Here is a 12,628-nt window from a genome sequence, read left to right on the forward strand (position 1 = left end):
TCGACCTAATTCGTGGACGCTGACGATCGGAGGAGCGTTCTCGCCTGCTTGAGGTGTCCCTGAGCACCAAGGACGTTCTCGAGCGCGTTGGTGAACCGCGTAGAGGTTACGCCGAAGTTTCCTTGGAACGAACTTGGTCTCGAACCTCTTCCCTTAGAGGGATCATCGTTGCCCTTAAAAGATACTTGCCCAGTGTTTTCTTTTTGCGACTAATGAGCTGCTATTTTTGGGTAAACGATACAACATCGAGAAAACGTATGTTGAAAATGGACCACCATCATTGAATTCTTTACGGAATTAAAATCGGTAGTCAGAAGACTATCTAGAAGGATTTTAATACTTTAGAATCGACTTCAGCGATGATTATGGCGAGTCACCGAACAACATGCGAAACGTACGCAATGGCTCGAATTTCATGAGATAAAAAACAAGGACGGATGGAATTGCCAGAAACCAGCCGGTCGCTTTGTCCGTGACCGCGAAAGCCTTTCTCGAACATCGTTGCATCGTCCACATATCGAATTAGGTTAACAAAACGATCATTGGCATATTGTAATTCGTTTAATTTCGATCGTTCCTTGTAGCGCGCATCTATGCAAATAAACAACGCGGTAGCAAAATGTTAGCATCGCGTTTTGCTGGCCTTGTGGATTTGCGATAAATCGATAACTGCCAGCAAAAATTACCGGTTGTAGATGCTGCTCTGAGTCAAGAGTGTCTCAAAACATGTCGTAATGTCCTGCGTCCGTACGCGCGACGCAAATATAACGCACGTGCATGCGAGCGAACGTATACACGCGTCATATCGCGAACCGTGTCTAAAGGAATGCTGTTAGTTAAATTTCGATATTTGATCAGTTTGATCGGTTGATTTTTCAAATTCTAACGGACTCGTCTTGTACAACCGGGCAGGAAAGAAACGTCCAGAACAGAGGCGCTCGAGAACAGAGACGTGCAACGTTATCCAGGCCCAAAAATAAATCGTCAACACTTTCAAATGATAATAAGGTGAATGTACTTGCACGCTTTCGAGAATGTACTTAGGCAATGATCGACCCTTGGCACCTCAGATACCACAGAACCTCGAAAATACAGCCGCTGACCTGGTCGTGGGGTCGCTTGGATATTTAAGACGTTGGTCCGTAATAAAAATTGTTCGCCCGCAGCTGGAATTCCCGAAAACCAGTCACGTGTTTCCTTGGAGGACCACGACACGCAAATGATGGTTCTCCAGGGGATCCTTGGACGACCAAGGACGCGCGGATGAACCGGCGAGGATGTCTGTGAAACTCGTCCCGGTTCTGCACTTTTTCCACATAAGATCACGCGGCGCTCTACGAGAAACTTCGGTATATCACGAGGTGGAATGACGAAAGGAGGACGGTCGATTCTCGGTCCGAGGTCGCCCGTAGGTCAAATCGCTGTCGCGGAGACGACCCTGGGTCTGGCTGTTTGTACACCAAAGATGGTCGGTTGTCCACGATCGTTCGCACGTACGTTTCATCCGAACAATTTCCAACACGTAACGCTGCAATTTCATCGGACTATCCTGCAAATAATGACCTTAATCTCCGTTAAGACTAACCGCGCGGGTTGAACAGTGCGAAACTTCTCCAATTAAAGGATCCCGTTAATTTTATATCCAGTTTATCCAATTTACGTATAATAATTGGAAGATGGAGAGTTTGAAAATCTATATTGCAGCACTAACTAGCTTGTATATTTTGAATAAAAATAGCAAATCGATTTTTAGGTTTTTTTTCGAGGTTCAAATTATCTGCTCTTTGGGTGTAGACTACTGTTTAGTACGAGTGAATAAACAAAACCTTCTAATACCGCCGTGAAGTTTATAGTATAATAAAACAATCTCACGACACGTAAACATGTCGCATATCAAATATTTTGAACCGAGATCCAAATGATAACAATTTTTAAAGTCGATAACAAAACAATCGTTCTGTTGTTTCCTATAGCATTGCTGTTTTTCTTATCTTCCTTTAAATATAACGGCTGCTTCGACCCAGTGATGGACCTAACCAACCTTCTCAAATTTATTCACCAGCTAGAGTACTCCGTATCAGTCTTGTACAATCTATTTCAGAATTTATAACTTTTCCAAACTCATTCCAATTGTAAATTATTGCATCCGAAGCGAAGAGATTTACAAGACAATATGTACAAAATGTATCACTATTAACCCTTTGCACTCGGAGCCATTTTAACTGTAAATTTGAAATAATTCTTCTGGTTCGTGGTATTTCCATTCTATTTGTCAAAATCAATTTTTATGCATACAAAATTTATTCGTGTGACACCTACCAACAGTTTTACTATTTGACAATTTTTTAAATCTAGACCTTATTGTTGCAAAAATTATTTTGGAATTAAATGGAATAATTTTAGTGGTGCCTCAGAGTCACCACTCGAATGCAAAGGGTTAATATATCAAGCATAGTATCGTGAATAAATATGAATAGAAATAGTGTGTAGTAATTACTCAATGGCGAATATCCATATGTACGTTTCCAGAGGGACGATAAAATACTAACTATTCTTTTCATCTTACTGAACTTATAATATCGTTTAAGATCTTCTCAAGACCTGAGCTAATTAGATCATTTTATAACCAACCGTTACCTGGCTTCCAAAACGAAGAAGTTCAAAAAGAAGAGTGGCGAACACTTAAAGAACGGTTGCCGAGCAGATATTCATTATCTCCTTGTGAAAATAAAGTTACCTTTATCAATGGCTTGTTACAATGTCAAAAGTTATATTTCCTAAGTACAAGGCGAGGCAGAACTGGAAGGGGACAAGATGTGTTCGAAAAGCGTTTCGAACGAAAATGAACGTTGAAAAATCATTATCTGCACGTGCGTCGCCAGCAAGATAAAGCCGCAGGGTCTCATTGGTTGAGCCATCACGGTGGACTATTCTCAGAAAGACGTTCCTTCCGCCTCGACGACGCGTTCTCCAACTCGGGAGCGCGTCTCACTTACCCACGCAAATTTTATTTCGCAAGTTGACAAAACGACACATACTTCGCTCTTGATTTCCTTCGGGTAAATGCAGTGAGAGTTCAAGACAATCTAATTCCCCCTTAACATCAAATGCGAAAGCATTCAGACGGAACAGTATATTACGGTTAAATAAAATATTATCGTTTCGCAGAAGGTCGAAGTATAATTTTTAATCGCATCCGCGAACAAATATACCAAAACTAACTAAACCAGAGTTAAGAAGTCTGTTAATGCCAATTTATTCGTTAGAAGTAAGCCATGGCGTATCATTGAAACTGGAATTGAAATTCCTAGTTATTTGTACATTATTCTTCATGGCTATGCATTCACATGGCTACGTATCCATTCGCTGTCGTGTTAAGGCCTCCGATTCGTTACGAGGCCAAACTATCGCGTGACCTTGAAACGTAACCGCAGTGACCTTGGAACTAAAGACTCGTAGAAAAACCGTGAAAATATAAGCCGCCATCGAGTTTCACCGCGATACCAGTTTCCGTTGCACGCGGCTGAAGAGAAACTAGCTTCGAGAGACTTTCGAATGATCCGCGATTGTGGATCAATGCGCCGTTTCCCAAAGGACGCGCGAAAGGTCTTCGTGGTTGCCGCGTCGTCAGGCGTCGCAATCGCGGCAATATTATCGTTTGAAAGCATCGAATTCCTTGACGCGTAAACGCCGATTAACTCGTTTCCATATTTTTCAAACAGCAAGGGAAAAGATAGCTCTGAGATCAATGACGAATTCAAAGACTATACTGGCATACGCGGAACCAAATGTACGCGAATCGACTAGAAAGGGATCCGATAGACTCCCTTTGTTTAGTAACAAACGTGGCATCATAATACAGCAATCGCGGCCGAACAAAACATCTCGTTAGATAACGCGGGACGTATCGAGAACTCGTTATCATTTCCGGTACCAAATGGATCTCTCCGAATTCCGGCTGGAGAACGTAATCGTTTCTCGGACGAGAGCGAAAGCGACTCACCGTTGCGCGGGTTTGAGTCCGAGGGCAAGCAGCACGTCGATGCCCGCCATCTTTTGCTCCTGGTTCACTTGATTGCCGCTCTTGGCACGTTGTTGGTGTTGGTGGTGCTGGTGCTGCTGCCGCCTTTCCGTAGCCGGCTGATGGTGCTGCTGCTTACTGTCGGCCAGACCGTTCTTGCCGGTCACTTTCTGGCCGGTCAACATTTTCGCATGGGTGACCTTGAGGAGGGAGCGCTTCGCGTCCTCGACCAGCATCTTGGTGACCGGCTGCACGTTCACCGGCACGCCGATCGTCGGTACAGCGCCACGACGCAGCCTACTGCGCACAGGAAGACCGAGCACAAGGTGCTCCATATCCTTCTCGTAGGAATCGTTCGTGAAGTGGAGGGAACATATACGCGCAGTTTGTATGTTGAACGGTACCTCGCCGTTCGAGAGGGGCACGCGACCACACGCGCGCACCCATCGCGAGCGCACTTCCGGTATCTGGGGGAATCGATGGTAGCGGATACGACGTCCACGGGTCCGACGATGACTGTTGCGGCACGTAGCCACGGCGCACTGCGGCATCCTAACCTCTTCTTAATCCGTCTTCTCCTCCCAATTGAGTATTACACGCCTCACGCACACGTTCACGCACACCAAGGCCGACACGCGATAACGTTTCTCTGCGGCATCCTCGACGATATTACAGCTGCTCTCAAGATTCCCTATCGGCTATGATCCATCTTCACAATGCCTCCATTCGCTGGCCGATCCACGTAATCGGCGATTTGCTGAACTGGTACGAGCGTCTCCTTCACCCGCTAAGAATCCTCGATCAAATTTGATGTACTTCCAGGTACGCGTCACACCACTTCACGATAAATGACACTTGGCGGTTGTTTTCCTGATGGAAGTTCGCGGCACTCTGCACGAGTCTTCGTTTACTTTGGTAGCGAGAGAATGACTAGATGCGTTTCACCGGCAGCCTCTCTTTTCGGTCCGCTAGGGTAAGCGTGTGACACTCTGGATACTGGAAACAGGAGCACGTGGGTGTACACGGATGCATACAGTCCCGCGTGGCGAGAACTGGAAACTATAAATCCGCCGGTTGCTCGATCGTCTTCTTTCAGATTTCTTCGATCCTTTTTTCGGGTCGAGACACGTGCGCGCGGTGCTTTCGAGAGAAAGAGAGAGAGAGAGAGAGAGAGAGCGCGAGAGGGGAATAGACAGAGACAAGTCCTCAAAGGACGAGCGTCGAGGACAGAAGAGCCTCGACTGAAAATATTGTAACGTCGCGGAACGTGAGATTCAACGGCGAGGCGGTCGCGCGACGGAAGCACTCTTGCGTACTCTCGATGACCGCGGGAGGTCGAAAGGGCATCGGTACCGCCCTGCGTGCGACGCCCTGCGAACTGTGGGTAGCGTCGTAGAAGGGGACCAGAGACCGAAGAGCAACAGAGACGGAGTGACGAGGGGCGGCTGGTGGGAGAAGGGAAGTACAGACGGCGGAGTGCTGAAAAACGATGTGTGCGTGGGCCTGCCGACAGACGCCACCACTTTCTCAGCGAAAATTCAAAATGTCACACGCACACGCGGTCACCAGCCTCGAGTAAATCGACCGTTTGCTATACGGTCGCAGAAGGACGGGGATAGTGGGGTGAGATTGTTGATAATTTAGAGAAAGAAGAACGACGGCGAGACAACGTTAAAAACGCGTGTGTGTCGCGCACGTCTTTTTCCGCAACACGTGTGAGGGACAGGTCCGCGCCGTCGGCGAAAGGTGTCGCCTCGTGTACCTTTCTCCGTTCCGTGACGATCGTGACGTTGATTGGTAGGCGAACCGTCAAGATGGCGACGGATGACGGTAGCCCGACGACGATCGTCAACGAGCGCACACGAAAATCGCCGAACGGTTTACGTATAGACTCGTGGTGTGGTAGTCACGATAGAGCACCAAGGGGCAACCGCGTCGTCTCACGCAACCAAACGGAAGAACGGAAACTCACGGTGGGATCTACCGGAAGGTGACTTCGAACGGATGAAAAGTATACGGAAGCACCGTGTACGCGCGCCGATTGTAATGAAGAACCGTGTGTATATATACCGCGTGACAGACAGCGTGTTAACTACTGAACGCGCGCTGCTTCTTCTCCGGACTGACCGATCGGGTCCGGCCGTGGAACAAGAGACAGCCAGTGGCAGCTGCGTGTGCCTCCTCGTGTCTGCGTGAAACCGGTGAACCAATGATCGTGCTCCGGTGCCGACGCGGCAGGGATGACGAGCGCCGTGGAGGGGGCAGGGTTGGAAAGGAAGAGAGACCAGGGAGACAGGGAAAAAGAGGGAGGAGGTCACCGCTACCGACTAGGGTCCTTCAGGGGTTCGCCACCCCTCGAACCACGCGGTCCTCCTCGCGTCTGTTATCCGGTATAACCAACCGCTACCGATCTCCTCTCTCTTTCTCTCACTTTCTCCTATCCTTGCCGGCCTTCGCGCACCCCTAGTTCTTCTCTTCTTTAGCCACGTTGCGCTTCCTCGACCTGGTCCTCGGCAGGGCGTTAGGTTACGCGCTCTTTTTCTCTTCAACCCCACGAATGATTCGCTTTGTCTGCGAATACGCTGAACCCGCTGACGACTATTGTGCCTCGTCGGGCAAACACGCGTTAAGAGAATTGTCGCAGTTTTTCCTTTTGTATTACAACTACATAGTCGTCGAGATATAGATATCTCGGGCACGCAGATGAAATGTTCTCGCCAATATCGACTAAGAAATTTTGAATTACTCGATCTCAACGCAACCAACCCTGCCATGCGCTAGAAAATTGCGCGACGCTTTCCCGAGTCGTGGTGTCTTAGAGTGTTTCTAAAAATAGGCAAACCGGAGACGTTCGATCGCGGTAATGACGATTCAAGATGGAGTCGGCGATCGAATTCTTCGGAGGTGTTAGAACCGTTCCAGATCTACTCACTCGTATCTATGCATTGTATATATAATATATCATGCATTGTCCAAATAATATTGTTGTAAGCCTATTATAGTTTATATAGATTAATAAAGAAAACTACGTAACATAATAAATACTATACAATTTAATAAATGTTATATAGGATAATAAAATAATATTAATGCTGATATATCCTCGCGAAAGAAGTGTCAAAGATAACTTTTCTAGGATGTTTTTGAAGTTTTTGGTGCAAACTGTAACGTATAAGAAAGTTTGCAATTAAGAAATTGCGAAGGCAAAATATTTCAAGTATTTCTACATGAAACAGAGAAATAAGAAACGCCCTGGCGAACATGGCGGAAGTTACCGTGTCGTGACCAAATGGCGTCAGCGGAGAACAAAGAGTCTCGCATGCATTACGGTACTTGGAATCAAACGCAAATGGCACACATCATATTTTCGATACAGTACAACATACTCTAAATACATTATTAATATTTTAAAACAACCACCCCAAAAGTTGTAAATAATTTTCACGAAACTCAGTACATGGTACTTAATTCCTAAATTATTTTGATTTATCTTCGTAATTATCTAAATCTTTATAAACTATAACATAACTTCTTTAAACTTTTATTCAACTAACGCAAGAATTGAAGTATTGACACTTGAAATATAGGTTCTACAAAATGCCTTGAACAATCTTCGATAATAATTACACGATCTTTCGCTTACATTAGAAAATGTTGATAACATTGACGACACAAGATTGTCTTCTACACGATAGCGGTCGACATCTAGACAGAACTCTATTGTCTCATTGGAGACATTACTATTTCTCCCCTATTGCTGCTAATCAGGTTCTCATGGCATCTTATGTGGCACAAAGGAAGGAGAACTTGACCCCGTTCGATCGTAACCGAACTGAAACTGTATTGCCATACACGATCAATAAGTCAAGCTAATTTGTCTGAATACAAGAAAACACCGTAAATTGGCCACCTGAAGAAGAAAACTGAACTGGCACGTTTTAGAAAACTGCGAGACAATTTCGGAAGCGCGTTTGTTTAAGACAACAGTGTGTTGCGACAGTGGGAATCTTTTACATGAAAAAACCGTGCCGAAGTGGGAGAGATCTGGCGATAAGCAAGGAGTCTCCGGGGATGTTGGCGTACAACTACCCTCATCATCCGCAATACCTTAAATACTTCATCCGACACTCTGTTCCTCCGGAAATTACTCATGCTGTTGCCTCCATTAACGGTATATTTTAGTATCGCGCGGTGACGAACGTATCTATACCACCGAATAAATGGAGCGACTCTTTCTCAGCCATTGAAGATTGGAAAATTGATTTCTAAGTGAACGTCCAGTACACAGACTTTTAAAACTACCAACGTTACGTGTGTGAGATCATTTTCGGCGAATTATAAACGCAACTATATTCTAATGCATAAAACTTGAAGAACGTGTTGAAAAATCAATTTCATACCAGGTGTGGAGACCATGTATTACTTAGTCTCTTAATAGAAGCGTCTACCATTCTTCGTGTTATTATAAAATCTCGTTGTTGAACGTTGTCTAATCTTTTACTCGTCAACGTCATTTGATTGAGCGATACCAAAGTTGATTTAGAATGAAATATGGAATTTTTATTTGCGTAAATATCACAAGTACTTCTTATTTGATTTAACTGAGACGGAAAATAAACTGTCAACCGTGTACGCAAAATTTGTCCGAATATACAAATAATGAATACACAAAAATGAATTGGTACAATAATAATAAATTTACCAATAACTCTATAGGATAATGTTTTATGTTTTGACTGAAACATCCAACTATAAATTATCAAATCAAGATGGAGAACGCGCACAAGTCGTGCACCATAGGTTTCGTATAAAATCGTACGCTTTACGCGTTAACTATTTATGCGTAAAGACTATCGACAATGGTTCCAAGAGCCTTAAACCACTCGCGCAACTTTACGTCATTTAGTCATTCTTCGCCGAGCACTTAAGCGTATGGAGAATCTTTTGAAGTGCATGCGAGTTCGATCGTAGAAAATATAGATATCCGTGATAGATTATACAATATCGCTCTGACAAGGAACTAGTCTGAGGAGAATCCTCAAGGGCGAGCGTAACAAATTAACAGTCTGTTATAGTGATACTCGGTTCACCAGGCCGGCCATTTTGGTTTGATAATGAAGACACGCGTACCAGATAATAAACGTTCCTTCGTGTATTAGTGGGATTAATGGTTTGGTGTTGTTCTATTAACAGCCTTCTCTGTGTACGATAGGAAGATCTCCTTAGTGAAATAAAGTATAAGCAAATGTTCGACGGTCGATATCGTGTGTTTGCATTGGCTCATGCTTCTTCGAAATTTACGCCACCCGTTACCTTCAATCTTACGAATTACGTCTGTTCAAGTGATATTGACTGGTACCACATTGGCACGTCCGCTACCAACATTTGTTCCGTTATAAGACTATTTAGGAAACGCGAAAGTAATTTCACAAGTAGGAACCACAGTATCATCGAATACTGAACCATTACCATCTAAAAAGTGTTAACAGTTACCACGACTACAAAATGTTCATCATCGATTACACGGAACAAAATTTAAATAAGAATGTATTTCTTCTTTTAACGATGTTAATACAGTGAATATAATGCAACAGGTATTTTCAAATTCTTCCTGTGCCTTAACTGCTCTGTATTTCATATATTCATTTATGTAATAACCCTTCAATTTAATCAATTATAAGTGAAATTGAAAAGATAACGACGAAATGAATCGGAGTGTAATAACGGAGTGTAATATAGAAAAGAAAGTCTGAAATCGAAAAGTAGGTACCTGTCGTCACTTTTACCACGCCATAAAAATAATCCCCTATTTCACCGGCGAGCGCAATAACAAAAGGTCTTTAATAAGGTACGGTGTAGATGCTCCAGTTCCAAAGTAAACGCTCTGTAACGCAACAGCTTCCCATCGGTCCATGCCGAGGATCTTCTCCCCCTTCGCGGTATCGTATAACCATTGCAACGAACAAGTATCTCCCCCACGTTTCCGACGCTCTTTCTCGCAACCGGACCGACGAAAACGTTTTCTCGGGAATGATTTTGGAGAAACGGTGGACGTCCTGGTACCAAAAGCCGCGGCAGCCAACGGAAACATCTTCGCGGTGGTTATCGAGAGTTTTTGCGCCGGTGCGTGCTGCAGCGCGTCTCTTTTTCAACCGCGTAAAGCCAAAGCGAAGCCATCGAAAAGAGGAGAAGCGAACAGGCAGACAGGCAGACAGACCAGCAAAGCAAAGCGAGGCAAGCAAGGAAGCAGGCAGGCAAACAAGCAAACAAGCAAGCAATCCAGCCAGCCAGCCAGCCAGCCAGCTAGCAAGCAGGCACGAAAGACCAGCCAGGCTTCGATGTGGTTCACGCGGGCTCTCGAATAAGGACAGACCGATTTCCGGTGGTCTCGCTCCCCCCACCGAACCTCTGCAGCAACCTGACCCCACTATGAACCGATCGGGGTTGTCTCTCTCGCTCCGTCCCTCTCCCACCTCTTTCCCTCTTCTTTCCTTGGTCCAACTAGACGGAGAGAGAGAGCGAGAAGGAAGCCGTGTCTCCGTCTCCCGGCCGACAATACAGAATCGTTCGTCTCTATCCGTCTTGGTTACTAGAGCACGTTTCGCCCCTAACGTTCTGCCTCTCTCTCTCTCTCTCTCTCTCTCTCTCGAAGGCTAGAACGGTCGACCTGTCCTTCTTCTGTCGGCAAAGGTGTCCGTAAGTCTGTCCCGTTCTTTGTCCATCCTCGTCGTCGATGCTCGTCTGAACAGGGCAGCCTGTGTGCGGGCGCTCCGCACAGCTGGCACAGGAGGGAAATAAGCCGAGGCGTCTCCGACTCGGGGCCATCAGACACGGCTGCCTGGAGAACGACCAAGAAGGATGCGCAGCTGCGACGACTCTCCGTTGCCTGTTTTACACGGTAACTCAGCCACAGGTCGAAAAATCTCTTGTTCGTGGGACGAACGAAACCTGGCCTCGTGGGCCGGCCAACATCCGAGGCTTCTCGCGATTTCAACGCTTTTTCTTTTAATCTACGAGCCCGTTATCTGCTAGACGGAAATACACGACGATAGGTTCGTGGCGCGCACTCGCCCGCACTGTATCAGCACCGACGATGCTGTTTCTCTACGAGCGACTCCATTGTCGAATTAACGTGTCTGCGTTCCACAGTCAATTGATACTGATACGAGGTTATTGTGTCGGTGGAAAACGTATTGATAAACGTGTTAAAGGTTTTGTTGTCTACCGGTGTTATCGAATAGATTTTTTTTTTATAGAGAAAATTGTTGCAAATTGCCCACTAACAATACTAATATTGCTTTTCCCAAGTTTCAATAATTTTCATCCCATTTATCCTAATTATCATCCCATTATTTCATCCCAAAAAATGTATTGATAAACATGATCCTATTAAATACACTATTCTTAAAGAAAATAGTTGCAATTATATCGTTTGCAATTATATTATTGTTGAGATTCACGATTCCGTACTTTTCATTTAATTGGATAAGAAAAGACAATAGAAGTACGTTATTTATTACAATTTGAAGATTATTGTAATAAATTTTTTTAGCGAATATTCGTGCCCATATTTATGTACACTTGCAACTACAATATTGTTTAAACTCAGGTTTCAATATTTCTATTTCAGTTAGTAATCGACAGATGGTAATAATACTAAATTACAATACTGCAGCTACAATTATAGCATCAAATTTGGGAGATAATGTATGAACAAGATATAAAAATTAACATAATACAGTTACTACCACGGGGTACCAATAATTGCAAGATCATTGGAAATGCGTTCAGCACACCAGAATCCATAATGGTAGCTCAATGTGCTTGGTGCTAATGTATCTTCACGTGCGAGACCCTGAGCATGAACGGAGCATGCGTAGTTCAGCCGTCTCCATGAGCACGCGAAGATCGAATGGCGCTCCTTCCTGAAGTCGACTACGAAAATGGTACCAACGATTATCTCTCTATCTTCCTGCTCTCGAGTAATCTCAATTGTTTTCGATATCGTATGAACCGCGTTAAAGATGCTGACTTAAGTGGTCCGTTTCTAAAACGATCTGATCCACCCGCGTCGATAATATCACGTGTCCTGGGACTCGCGTGCGACAGAAAGGTAAGTCTCGTTATGAAATAATCAGCGCTCAAAGAAAATGATTTTCAAAGCACACTGCTGCAGAAGCACGCTCATTTAATCCTGTCTACTTATGATCAGCGGAGCATGCGGGCGTAGCAGGCGAGGAAGTACGTCAATGGAGAAAGTGACTCACTGCTCGAGGTATTCGCACGCAAGAAAATGTATCTGCGTTACCATAGATAAAACCGTGACGTCACCGATCCCTTACTAGTTATTCTACGGTCCATCATTGTCGTCTTCGTCGTCGGTCCTGATTGTTGCATGCCCGCGCCATTAGAAAAAGAAGAAGACACGTAGGGTAGTAGAGTCGATTACTGTGGGGTGACCAACTGCTTTTGGTTTGTTTTGGATACAATTAACTTTATATCTATCGAATAAGACATATACAATTTTTTTAATCAAAGATGAACAAAATAAAACAATAGAAAAACTTAATATGTCTTATTCAAGGAAGATAAAAGAAACCAAAGGCA

General features: G+C 44.6%; 1 protein-coding gene and 1 long non-coding RNA gene across 3 annotated transcripts in view; both read right to left on the minus strand.

Annotated features, from left to right (window-relative positions):
- The window catches only part of LOC144474534 (uncharacterized), a 42,476-nt gene that overhangs the window by 15,332 nt on the left and 14,516 nt on the right, over positions 1 to 12,628 (minus strand). The window contains exon 1 of one of the 2 annotated variants that reach the window (XM_078189476.1): positions 4,004 to 4,919. The exons of the other annotated variant lie outside the window; for it this stretch is intronic. Within the exon in view, the coding sequence (XP_078045602.1) occupies positions 4,004 to 4,572 (569 nt within the window). The 5' untranslated portion in view covers positions 4,573 to 4,919. Of the gene's footprint in view, positions 1 to 4,003; positions 4,920 to 12,628 lie in introns of those variants that run through there. 2 annotated transcript variants of the gene reach the window in all.
- LOC144474539 (uncharacterized) lies at positions 4,902 to 6,547 on the minus strand. The gene is made up of 2 exons (XR_013494754.1): positions 6,092 to 6,547; positions 4,902 to 5,080 (listed from the first exon to the last, which is right to left on the minus strand). It is a non-coding gene; the product is annotated as an uncharacterized LOC144474539 (long non-coding RNA).

The sequence above is a fragment of the Augochlora pura genome, chromosome 8, assembly GCF_028453695.1.
Source record: "Augochlora pura isolate Apur16 chromosome 8, APUR_v2.2.1, whole genome shotgun sequence".
In the NCBI taxonomy this organism is placed as follows: domain Eukaryota; kingdom Metazoa; phylum Arthropoda; class Insecta; order Hymenoptera; family Halictidae; genus Augochlora; species Augochlora pura.